Below are 13,397 nucleotides of genomic sequence, written 5' to 3' on the forward strand. Positions count from 1 at the left end.
TTTTTACCTTTGAGATGGAAGTTTAAAAATGATGAAAAAGCATTTAAAACATGAAAACTTCAATGACAAAACTTTAGGATGTAATTTGAAATATTCTAGTGGAGGCATGGAAGTAATCTTCAACTTATTGTTACTAGTTTGAGCAGTGAGTAGTTTTATTTTCACAATGAACAATACTTAGCAGGCATATGCTTGAATTCATTTGAGATTTGCATATGGGAATACCCCAACAAAAAATTGCCAAGGGAAGCTGAGATACTTAGCCTTCAGGAGGAATTAAAGTAGAGAGCAATTCCATCTTGGGTTACTTTTCAGCTAGCTCTGTTCACACAAGATTGCCATGGTTTAACTTTGGAGGGGATGCTGTCTCGCCCATTATCTGCAGCCCAAAATCTGAGCTTCTGACCCAGGAAGAGATGATGGGCTAAAATATGGCAGTAAAAATATCTATATTCTGGTTCACATTCATTCTAAAAATCTACTATCTTTGTACTAAGACATTTTTCTTCCTGCCTTTTAGACACCCAGCGTGCTTTACTGCTTCTTGAGGACTACTGCTCAAAGCTGAAGAAACCGGAGGAAAGGCAACTTAAAACTGCAGTTGAAAGAGTTATAAGTATCTTCAAAAGTGGCTTGTTTCAAGCACTACTGGGTATGTTTCAGAAGATACTACATTTTGATGTTTTTGATATGGTACAGAAGAGATCTTGCAGTCTTTTTGAAAGTTATTTTTAGAATTATTATTTCCATGTTTTTTCCACTGTTTAAGAAATGGATTGAGATTATTTTATGCAATGAAAGCGAGATTTAGGGATGCAAATCTAATCTTGTTATGTAAGTATCCCATTAAATACAATGGCACATTCACAAGCCCAAATTTAGATAGGCTATTGTAGTTTAAATATTTTGATTGCTGCATTACTATTAATAGAGATGATTAATAGTAATGTTAACATTGACCAGAAAAATGGAAATATAGAATAAAGTGTTGTGGTGGAAAGTTAGATGGGAAGTATCCTTCAAGATTATTGGCTTTCATTTCAGTATTTTTAAATTGTGACCTGACAAAATGTTAAGCATTAATGAATCGGAAGGTGTGATTGTGTGTTCCGGCTACTTAGAAGTCTAAGATCTTTCTGGAATATGTCCAGCTTACTTTGATGAGAGGTTGATGGCACTGATGATTTAATAACAAGCACAAGCTATCTTTAAAATTATGTATAGTTTTGTTTCTATTTAATTTTAATACTGTGATCTTTGACAACCATATGTAAAGATGACTTCATTTTTAATCTTTAGTTGTAAAGCAAGCCACTCTGCAACTTTCACTGTTTTAGCTACTTGGAGTTGTAAATATTTAATATAGTATTATGATTTAACTTGATATGTACAGTATGCTTCTGAAATGTAAGTGGCAACTTCGTGAGAGCCATTAGCTTGTGTTGGAGGAATCTTGAGCCTTCAAAAAAAAATATTGCTACATTTTAAGTTTAACAATGTATTAAATAATCAATTGGTTGTTTGCATTTCTCTTTGGCTGAAAATTGTGGCCCGGATTTTGCGGTCGGCGACGAAGGAACAACTGTTCATCACGCTGACAGCTGCCCACAAACTTTTCGTGGGCTTTTGAGGGGAAACTTACAGTTCCGAGAGATCTTTTTCAGCGTGGCAACCTCTACAGGGGATCTGTGGTGTGTGTGAGCAGCGCACGAAACAGCGTGGCTCTCCAACCAATCAGATTGAAGATTCCTCACTGAGACGCGCACAGTCTAAACAAGGATGTATAAATTAGAATATTTAATCCATTGTTTCCTGTACATGATTTTACAAAGTAAAGAGAGAGATAAAAGACAGCAAGAAAAAGTGGGAAAAAAATTTTGTTTTAATTAAATAAATAAAAAATCTCCAACACTAATTAAATTCTGAAGGAATGAGACGCCACGCTTGTAAAATTAAATTTTCAAGGCTAGAGATGTTGTTTGCCAGTAATTATCACCTTATTGCACCATTAAAAATTCACTTACACCTGAATGCACCAGGCCTAATTTTTACTGCCGTGTTTAGTGGGTAAGTACGCAGCATCACGCCTTTATGTGGATTTCAATGGCGAGTCTCTCGGCAAGGTACTTTTACAGTGCAGCCTATGGAGGAACAGGATAACTCGGACAGCAATTTCTGGATTTCCGCGTTTAAATGCGTATGTGCGGACTCCGGAAGTTGCTGGCTGACTCCATAATAACGGTGAGTGCTGTTAACCTCACCGTTCTCAAAACAAAATCCGGACCAGAATATTTTAGCTAGTGGTGGGTTAAGGTATGTTTTTCATTACTGTATGTATTTTCATTGCAGAAAATGTTTAGTTGCAAGAAGTACAGGACGAAAGTTATCTACTTCTCACTGAAAATGAAGGCTAAAAATATATAATAAAGTTTGCCTGAGGAGACTATAATTCTCATTTGTTAGTTTACAGTTGCTTTTTTAAAAAATATTAAAACAAAACATATTTTAATGTACAGAGGCCATTTTTAAATTTAAGTTTTGTTATTTAATTTGTGGAAGTTGTACATTTCTTTGGCTTTGCTTTTTAACAAAAGTAAAAAAAATTTGACGATCTGGTTTCATTCAAAATATGGCAAATAGACATATTTTCATATGCTTTGCAAATTAGTGACACCATGGCAAATCTTTAGTGTTCTAGCTACAGTTCTAGTGTTCCAAATGATTTTAGCATTGTAATTCCTTTCTTTTCTCTTATCCCCACTTTCAGCCATTCTGTTTTACACACTACCCTCAGCCAGCAGACAGAACATTTTTGAGTTTAAGAAAGAACTTGCATTTATATAGCACCTTATCCCATCCTCAGGATATCCAAAAATATTTTATAACCAGTGGATTACTTTTGAAGTTTAGTCACTAAAATAGGCAAGTGTGGCTGCCAATTTGCAGAAATGAACCAACCAAACCATCATTCATCAGGAATTCAACGTGTTCATAATATCTGCTTTTTATCAGTTGACAAAAGGTTTGGATGGTTTCCATCACAATGAAATGCTGTTTCGTATAATTTGACTGAAAAGTGGAGAAAGTGGTCCATAGAAGTGAGCTGAGGTTGAATGTTCAGTTAGTTAGGATATGGGCAGTAGAGTTTTGGATGAGCTCAAGCTTATGGAGGGTGGAAGATGAAAGATTGGCCAGGGGAGCATTGGAATAGTCAAGTCTGGAGGTAACAAAATGATTGATCAGGGTTTCAGCAGTAGATGGGCTGAGGTGGGGCGGGGGTGGTGATGGGTGATATTACGGAGGTGGAATCAAGCGGTCTTGGTGATGTAGAGGATATGGGGTCGGAAACTCAGCGTGGGGCCAAATAGGGGGCAAACAGACTGGTTTAGCTTGTGACAGTGGTCAGGGAGGGGGTTAGAATTGGTGGCTAGCAAATTGAGTTGGTGGTGGGGCCAACTCCCACTCATCTTCTGACTCTCCCAAAGTATCTCTACTATCTACAAGGCACAAGTCTGGAGTGTCATTGAATACTCTCCACTTGCCTGGATGGGTGCAGCTGCAACAACACACGAGTCTCGGCACCATCTAGGACAAAGCAGTCCGCTTGATCATCAGCCCATCAATCACTTTAAAAATACACTCCCTCCATCACTGGCGCACCGTGGCTGCAGTGTGTTTTATCTACAGTATGCACTGCAGCTGTAATGTATATACCTTTTAAGGGGGGGACTATCTTTTACAGCTCATGTATACTGCAGTACCGGCAGTGACCATACCTGTCTGTAGCACTGAGTAGTAATCTGTACAGATCAGTTCCAGTGTGAGCCACGTTGAGTAAACACCTGTTGTACTGTTCTCCTGCAGTCTGTGTCTTATTATACACGGACACAACATTGGCGACAAGGCAAGTTCGAACCTACCTGCAACTCTGCATCACCTCCCGGGGATTCGTTCCTGGAGATCAGTGGATTGGAGGTCAAGGCCAGAGACTCGGGCGTCGACCACGGGCAACCGCCCAGTCATCCAGCAGAGACTCGAGAATTGCGGGGGAGGCTGTCGAGAGCCAGGCTTGGCTTTCCAGTCGAGGTGGTCCAGCGAAACGGGCTGGCAACAGGTAGTGCGCAGACCCTTCCCGGACAGCGGCACAGCAAAGGGCCGAGCAGCGTCGACGGGGGAGGGGGGGGAGAGAGGGCAGGGCGCACAGGGCGCAGCCGGTGTTCAGGGGCCGAGCAGCGTCGAAGAGAGGGAGAGAGAGACACGCAGAAACCCGCGAGGCGCCGCCATTGCCACGAGGACCGCCGAGAGCGGCGTTGGCAGCAGCGCAGGAGAAGCGCGCAAAACCTACAGGGCGCCGCCATTGCCACGAGAACCGCCAGGAGCGGCGTTGGCAGCAGCGGGGGAGGAAGGAAAGCGCGGGAGATGCTATTTTAAGCCATTGGGAGACGCCATTTTAAACCACACCCAAAATGCCAAAGAGTGGCAGTATCACCGCATTTGACAATGAAATCGAAGATTGGGCTACATATGTCGAATGAATAGAAGTATACTGCAAGGCAAATGAGGTGTCAGATGACAAGAAAGCGTCGGTATTGTTAAATTTAATGGGTGCAAAGACGTATGGTTTATTACGAAATCTAGTAACCCCAACGAAGCCAATGGAAAAGAGTTTTGAAGACATAGTAACGATACTACAGGGACATTTAAACCCCACACCGCTGCTGATAGCAGAAAGATTCAAGTTTCACAAACGGAACCAGCATAAGGATGAAAGCAATGCTGATTATTTAACAGAACTGCGCAAACTATCGAAACACTGCCAGTTTGGAACAGGACTAGCAGATACTTTAAGGGACAAGTTTGTGTGTGGGCTTCAAAGTGAAGGAACCCAGAAACGGCTTTTATCTGAAAAGGACCTTACGCTGGAAAAGGCTTTCAGCATTGCGGTATCATATGAAGCAGCAGCACGGGGCGCTGCAGAGATACAACAGAGACCGCAAGAATATGGCACAAATGAAATATATGGAACAGAGAAGTGCTATCGCTGCGGCAGAACAACACATGACCAGAATGATTGCTGGTTCAAAGACAAAGTGTGGAAAAGTAGGACACAGCACGAGTCTGCAGGTCGGGAAAGAAAACCAGCAATAAGAAACCTACCAAAGAAAAGTACAAGAAGGTACATAAGATGATGGCGAATAGTTCAGACGAACAAAAGAGTGATAACGACTCTGAAAGCAGGGAACTGAGTTGTCTGAAACTACATAATGTGATCACAACGGAGGATCACCGAACCATTTGGGTCACTCTCAAGTTAGCAAGAGTCCAGGTAAAGATGGAATTGGATACAGGATCAGCCCTAACGGTCATAAACCGCTGGGACTACGAGCGGCTATTCTCTCACATACCCTTGAGAGACACAAAAATTATTTTGAAGACGTACACGGGGGGAAAAAGTCTACCCCAAAGGAAAAATAAGGGTGACCGTTATATATAATGGTAAGGAAACACCAAAACTAGACCTGTATGTATTGCAAGATGGAGGACCACCATTACTGGGACGTGAATGGATCCGCAAAAGACAACTGGATTGGCATTCCATACAGGCACTGACTGTGGCTGACAAAAAGGATGACGAGTCACACCTGGGCGACTGTCAAAGATCCTAACTGACGCGAAAGAAGTGTTCCAGCAAGGACTCCGAACACTAAAAGGCATGATAGCGACGATTAAAATTGAAGAAAACGCAAGCCCAAAATTTTTTAAGGCCAGACCTTATGCGATCCGCCCAGGCGTCGAAGCAGAGCTGGAGAGTCTGGAACGTTCAGGTGTACTGTCGACTGGAGCGAGTGGGCTACACCCATCGTCCCTGTGATGAAGAAGTCGTTGAGCAGCACGCCTGGGGCACCAAGGAAGGTTCGCATCTGTGGGGACTTTAAGGTAACAGTGAACCCGGTCCTTCACACCGTACAATATCCACTTCCGCGGATTGAAGATATTTTTGCTTCGCTATCTGGAGGGAAACGCTTCACTAAGATTGATCTGGCCCAGGCGTATCTGCAAATGGAGGTAGAAGAAGCATCAAAAAAATACCTCCCAATCAACACCCATAAAGGTCTCCACCAATACAACCGGCTGGTATTCGGGGTAGCATCAACTCCGGCTATTTGGCAGAGGGCAATGGAACAAGTCCTGCAAGGGATCCCAGGGACCCAGTTTTATTTGGACGACATCCTGGTCACTGGCGAAAATGACAGTGATCACCTTGCCAACCTGGAGCAGGTGCTCACAAGATTGCAGGAATATGGGCTCCGAGCTAACCGCCCCAAATGCGAGTTTTTTAGAAAACAAATCTCATATTGTGGCCACGTTATCGATAAAGAGGGGTTACATAAGTCCCCAGAGAAGATTGAGGCAGTAGTCAAGGCTCCAGCACCGGAAAATGTGTCCCAACTGAGGTCGTTCCTCGGGCTGGTAAACTACTACCATAAGTTCTTGCCAAATTTGTCTACAATACTACACCCACTGAACACCCTACTGCAAACTGGGGTGCCATGGAAGTGGAGTGACGAATGTAGACGAGCTTTCCAGAAGAGCAAAACGCTAATCACATCGAAAGAGGTATTGGCCCATTACAACCCAGCATTACCAATTCGGTTGGCATGTGATACGTCGCCCGACGGCATTGGAGCGGTGCTGTCGCACAAATTCTCGGACGGCTCAGAGAGGCCAATAGCCTTTGCGTCACGATCACTAACCTCAGCCGAGCGTAACTACGCCCAGATTGACAGGGAGGCCCTCAGCCTAGTGTGGGGAGTGAGAAAGTTCAATCACTATCTGCACGGGCAGAAATTCACGTTGCTGACTGATCACCAGCCTCTTGTCTCCAGTTTTAATCCGAAGAAGGGCGTTCCGGTGATGACTGCGCAACGACTACAAAGATGGTCACTTTTTCTAGGGGTGCACCACTATGAGATTGAATATAAGGGCACGAAACAGCATGGAAATGCTGATGGGCTATCACGCCTGCCACTGCCTACTGCGGAGGAAGCACCAGCAGTGGATCCTGTCGAAATATTCTATTCGACTATAGTTGAATACCTACCGGTAACTAACGCTTGTATCGAAAAGGAAACCCGAAATGACCCGACACTGTCTCGGGTATATGATTTGACGGTGAAGGGATGGCCAGCACATGGCGACTCACTGTTGCCAGCATTCTCGACAAGGAGAGAACAGCTGTCAGTGTGCCAGGGGACCTTGAGGTGTGGATCCCGAGTGGTAATTCCACCCAAGTTAAGGGATAGAGTGCTCAATGAGCTTCATGAGGGTCATCTGGGAGGGGTAAAAATGAAAAGCCTAGCCAAGGCTTATGTGTGGTGGCCGGGAATCGATAAACAAATCGAGGACCTGACCAGGAGCTGCTCAGGATGCCAGAAAGTCCAAAATGCACCACCACAGGCTTGCCAGAACAGATTTGCTCCGACAACGGACCACAGTTTGTGTCCGAAGAGTTCCGGAGGTTCTTGAAAAGGAATGGGGGTAAGGCATTACACATCTGCCCCGTATCATCCAGCCACAAATGGATTGGCTGAGACGTTGGTACAAACCTTTAAGAAGGCAATAAAGGCTATGTACAATGACAACATTCCGCTGCAGCACAAGGTGGACAATTTCCTGTTCGTCTACCGGAATGCGACACATGCAGTCACCAACCAGGCCCCAGCCATGATGTTCTTTAACCGAAGGTTAAGATCTCACCTGAATTTGCTCAGACCAAACGTACGAAGAGATGTTGAGAGTAAGCAATTCCAGCGCATCCATGAGAAGCCAACAAGGAGCTTCAATGTAGGGCAACCAGTCTTGGCCCGCGACTACCGAACAGAAAAATGGCAGCCAGGAACGATATGCACATGGCAGGGCCCACTAATGTACACAGTGGACGTTGGGGAGAGCATCGTGAGATGCCATGCTGACCAGATCCTAGAGTCACCGGAACAAGTCAACCCCATGCCTCGCCCATACGTACCTGGTGATGAACCAGACGTACAGGTCGCATCTACCCCAGAAACAGTAGCATCGGAAGCTGATGAACCAACCGACGACAGGGGGCCAGAATCGCCTCCGCACCAAGAGCAAGACACTCGGGAAAGGCGCTATCCAGAAAGGATCAGGAAGCCTCCCCAAAGACTGAATATATAAATAGACTATTTTCAGCTAATGTTGCATGTTAAAAGTGTTAATTGTTAAATGAGTGTTATGGTACTGTTAATCTAAAAGGGGAGGAATTGTAATGTATATACCTTTTAAGGGGGGAACTATCTTTTACAGCTCATGTATACTGCAGTACCGGCAGTGACCACACCTGTATATAGCACTGACTAGTAATCTGTACAGATCAGTTCCAGTGTGAGCCACGTTGAGTAAACACCTGTTGTACCGTTCTCCTGCAGTCTGTGTCTTATACACGGACGCAACAGCAGCAACTCGCCAAGGCTTCTTCAAAGGTATCTCCCAAGCCCGCAACCTCTACCTCCTAGAAAGACAAGGGCATGGGAACACTACCACCTCCCAAGTCGCGCACCATTCTGACTTGGACATATATCGGCGTTCCTGTATTGTCACTGGGTCAAAATCCTGGAACTCCCTATCTAACAGCACTGTGGAAGTGCCTTCACCATACAGACTGCAGCGGTTCAAGAAGGCGACTCACCACTACCTTCTTGAGAACAACTAGGGATGGGTAATAAATGGCTGGTCACGCTAGCGACGCCCATATCCCAAGAACTAATAATTTAAAACAAAGCAGAACGATGACGAAATAAAGCTTAACGATGCACAAGATGAGATGAAAAGAGGGATGGACCATTTTTGTGCATGAACTGCCACCAGCAGAAAATACTGCCCATCAAACATGCTGAAAAGAATGGTTTCAGAATGGTCTAGGTGGTCACTGTAGGGTCCATCTAGATGGTCGCTGCAGTTTGAATACAATGATTAATTACGGTCACTGAATTTGTATTCAAAATAGTCAGAGTTCAAATTCCACTCTAATTGAACATCCAACCTTATCTTCTAGGGATAAAAAGCAGATGTTCTGAACGCGTTCATTAAGCAGCATGATGTCATTATAATCTGAGCTCTCTTTGCTCCACACTAAGTTGAGCACCAGTTAGTGTCCTCTCTAAGTTCTAAAATTAATGAACATTCCCCTGTCCACAAAATTAGAAGTGAACAGCCATGTGAATACGTCACGGAAATGACTTGCAATGCACTATTTACCTTCAATCTGTGCGGGAATAGCAATGGTGACTATTTTTACCTGTTGTCCTATCCCTTTTTATTTGTTCATCCCTTCAAAGGGACTTCCTTATCTTCCAGTTCTGGTGTACACGCTACAACCAAAATTCTAATTTTCTTTTCTTTTATCAGTTGCTGATAGGCATGCTAAATATTTCCAGAATTTTCTGTTTTAATTTGTTATAAACAATTGCTGATTTTTGCATTGTATGACTGGGACCAATTGGGTAAAATAGCATCCTGAAGTCCAGGTTGTTACACTAAACATTGTCAACCTAACTGAACAATCTAATTCATAAGAATGAAAACATTCTACCCCCCCCCCCCCTTTGAATGTAGCTGATTTTTTTTTTAAATACATGTACTGAAAAAGGCAATAAAAATGACAATTAGGACTGCAAGTTATGAAGGGAGACTCTTAACAAACTTTTCATTGGAGAAGAGGGATTGAAATTAATTAAAATGCAGAGATGAATGGGTTATTTAACACTGACTTTGAAAGAACTCAAGGATTTTAATGCAGATTTAACCCGCCTCGAGTAAAGTTGCTTTTATGTTGCACTTAGTGCTGCTGGTTCCTGATGCACCAGTCTCCCAGCACAATGCCTAATACTGTATCAATCAATGCCATTTAAACAAAAAAAGCCGCTTAGACATCTGGTTAGGAAGTGTGTTGACGACTAAGAATCAGTATATAGAATACTTTTGGGGATAGTTTGAGCTGCTAATGCCATGGAAATATTATAAGAAAAAGCAACTAGTCAAGGATAAAATTTAAATGGCCCGTATTTTCCAATCCCTACGGGTATATATGAGCTGTGTACACACCCGTAGGGACCTCGCAAGTGCCGGTTTAAGGCATGCGAAGTGCATGCGCTGAAAACTGGCATTTCTGATCTGTCAAGAATCCTCTTGATGGATCACACGCCTGCCCTGGAGAAGGGCTTCCGTAGGTGGAGTGTTCCGCTTTCTGCAGAACCTCCGCCCGCTGAAATCCTTTAAAAATCTTACGCCTGGTAAAAGCATGATTTAAAAAAAAAAAAAAAAATTATTTAATGTTTTGATGTGTTTTTGGAGTGATCTCCATTCATACTTTTGACAGGTCTAAGCTGTCAAATGTATGAAAGGAGATTCCCTTCTTTCATTGGTTCCCCATGGCCCACGTGATCCCAGGGACGCTTGCGAACTGCATGATACCTGGGTCCTGCGCATTTCATAGAGCAGAGGCCCAGGATCGGAAATGGCCGGACCTCTGGAGCCCTCAAGCTTCCGATCGGAAAATACAGGCCAATGTATAATGTAAGCTTAGATAGTTATTCTGGAGTTTTGCTTGATTTGCTTCTGAGTAGTAGAATGAAATTTTGAAGATTCTGTTCTTGGAGATTAAATGGGATCGAGTAGATTGTACATAGTATGTAGAAAGAGCAGATTAAATAGTGTTTACTTATTCCTTGCTTTGTGACCTTACTGAAGGAACTTATTTTCAGATAAATTGAACTGCCTTGGTAATTTTAGTTGAATGATTATTGTATAATTCTTTTTCGCTGGCTTCAAAGTCAGAACTCTGAATCTATCCAGATAAGATTATATGGAAATCATATATAATATTTGGGCACAAATGCAAAGTGAAAGAATCAGTCATATGTCCCTGTAAGCTTCACTTAAAATTACTTTTTCTCATTTTAGTTCAAGCCTTCCTTGTAGACCGAGGTGAATAATATGTTACCTGGTTATAGATGAAACAACCCAAATTGGTTGCATATCTGAGTTTTTATCCTGAACTTAGATTAGATTAGATCCTCATTTGGCAGTACAGTAGATGGTCATTTACATATGGGTTTAAATATATTTGGGCTCTAACTATGTCAACTGTTTTTTATTATTCAATGGTTGGCCACAACATTTATTTTTGTTACTACTTCGCATAACTGATCTGCAGGAATCCGGCAATGTTTTGGACCCCTGTATGATTTTTAATAGGGGAGTGGGGAGAGCTGTCGCACCAGTGTTAAAAACAGCTGTGTTCATTGTAGTTTGGGGAAAGAGAGAGTTGCATTGTGAAGTATGGACATTTGGGCTGTTGACTTCAAGAGCTGTACAAGGCACAATACATGACTCATTGCTTTCTGTAAAGTCTATTGACAGCTTTAACTTGAGTATTTTGACAATTTATATATTCAGCATCACATTCACTATTGTCAGCTGAACAGCAGTACTTCATTGCAGCTTCTTTTGGTGTTGTGATCCTGCCTGATCTTTCATACAACACATTTAAGAGTGCAATCAATTACAGCTTTGCGCATTTAATTATTTATTATTGCTGATTTGATTTTGTTCCAAGATAAGTAAAATTGTATCACTGAAAGTAATTTAAAAATGATTGCTTCTGAACAGGTTGTAAATTAAACCTTACCACTTTTCTGTTTTTTATATCAGCAAATGCTTGACAGTTAGGATGACCTGTTCTGTAACTGTGCATGTAATACTAACAATTCCTTTATAAGTCAGTAAGATTGCTAAGAATGAGGAAAGCATTTTGACCCCTCCTAACTCATCTAGCATGAAAGAGCCCTCAGTACCTTTCAGAGCATTCAGTTGTTTGTTCAGTGATTCCAGGGTTTTTGCCTCCACAACCCCACCTGGGAATGTGTTGATCATTCTGCATGCAGTAGAATTCTGACATCAGTGCTAAAATTGCCTTTGTAAACTTGCTAGTTTAATCTTGTACCCGCTAGTTTAATCTTGTACCCACTTGTTTACTGTCATAGTTTAATTTGAAGTAATATTCCATATTTACCTATTTTTATTTATTCTTTGGATGTGGGTGATGCTGGTAAGGTGGCATTTATTGGGCATCCCTAGTTGTTCTCTGGGCTTAAAGAGTGAACCACAAAGTGTAGGACTGGAGTCGCATCTAAGCCAGACTAGGTTGGAATGTTGGGTTCCCTTCCCTGAGGGACACTCGTGAACCAGTTGGGTCTTTACAATAATCCGGCATATTTCATGGTCATTACCTGATACTAACTCACAAATGACCCTTGCCCTCGTCTGCTAGGCTCTGCTGTGGTTGAGGCTGGGGATGCTCCTGTTAATTGCCTGATTGTCCAATACCATTCTTGGCTGGATGTTGCTCTGATCTGTTGGTTGTGGGACCACTTTATTCTGTATACAACCTTCTGCTTTTGGTGTTTAGCATGCAGGTCACTTCACTAGGTTGGTGCCTCATTCTACTGTATGCCTAATGCTGCACCTAGCAGACACTTCTCCCCTCCCCGTTGAACTATGGTTGAGCTTCCAGCTTGATGATTGTCAAGGAGTGAGGGATGGGCCAGGCATGAGGTTACAGAAAATGGTAGTATACAATTATACTGTTGATGGCCCACAATGTCTCATTGTTGCCTAGTTTTGGTTTGCCAGAGTTGTTATTGGTCTGTCTCCCATAGTGTAGCAATAGTGCACAATACGTAATGGCGAGTATAATCACTATGACAAGACTATCTTCGCAAACACTGTGTAATGGTCACTCCTACCGATGCTATTGTCGACAGACATACCTACTACAGCTAGGTTAATGAGGACAAAGTCAAGCATTAGACAGGGTCGATGCTGAGAGGTTGTTTCCCCTGGTTGGAGAGTCTAGAACTAGGGGGCATAGTCTCAGGATAAGGGGTCTGCCATTTAAGGAGGAATTTCTTTACCCAGAAGGTTGTGAATCTTTGGATTTTTCCACCCAAAAGGGCTGTGGATGCTGAGTTGTTGAGTATATTCAAGGCTGAGATAGATAGATTTTTGGTCTCTAGGGGAATTAAGGGATACGGGGATCGGGCAGGAAAGTGAAGTTGAGGTGGAAGATCAACAATGATTTTATTGAATGGTGGAGCAGACTTGAAGGGTCGTATGGCCTACTCCTGCTCCTAATTCTTATGTTGAGCAGGTTATTCCTGTGTTAGGCCCTGCCTCAGGTTTGAAGGAACCAATCTGACAACAATGTCCTTAAGAAATTTTCTAGCTTAGTCAGTTGTGGTACTACAGAGCTACTCTTGGTGGACATTGAGGTAAAAGGAATCCTGCTAAGAGGTTTCCAAGGTCTCTGGTCAGGA

The 13,397-nt window shown here is 42.8% G+C and overlaps 1 protein-coding gene across 8 annotated transcripts in view; it reads left to right on the forward strand.

Moving 5' to 3' along the window:
- The window catches only part of dlg2 (discs, large homolog 2 (Drosophila)), a 1,642,261-nt gene that overhangs the window by 28,658 nt on the left and 1,600,206 nt on the right, over nucleotides 1-13,397 (forward strand). For all 8 annotated transcript variants that reach the window (XR_015079731.1, XM_085998865.1, XM_085998867.1 and 5 more), the window contains one exon: nucleotides 521-652. Coding sequence is in view for 6 of the 8 variants with exons in the window: in XM_085998865.1 (XP_085854991.1) it covers nucleotides 521-652 (132 nt within the window). In the remaining 2 variants the exon portion in view is untranslated. Of the gene's footprint in view, nucleotides 1-520; nucleotides 653-13,397 lie in introns of those variants that run through there.

The sequence above is a fragment of the Somniosus microcephalus genome, chromosome 10, assembly GCF_052327205.1.
Source record: "Somniosus microcephalus isolate GS21.2 chromosome 10, FLI_Smic_1.0, whole genome shotgun sequence".
Taxonomy (NCBI): Eukaryota; Metazoa; Chordata; class Chondrichthyes; order Squaliformes; family Somniosidae; genus Somniosus; species Somniosus microcephalus.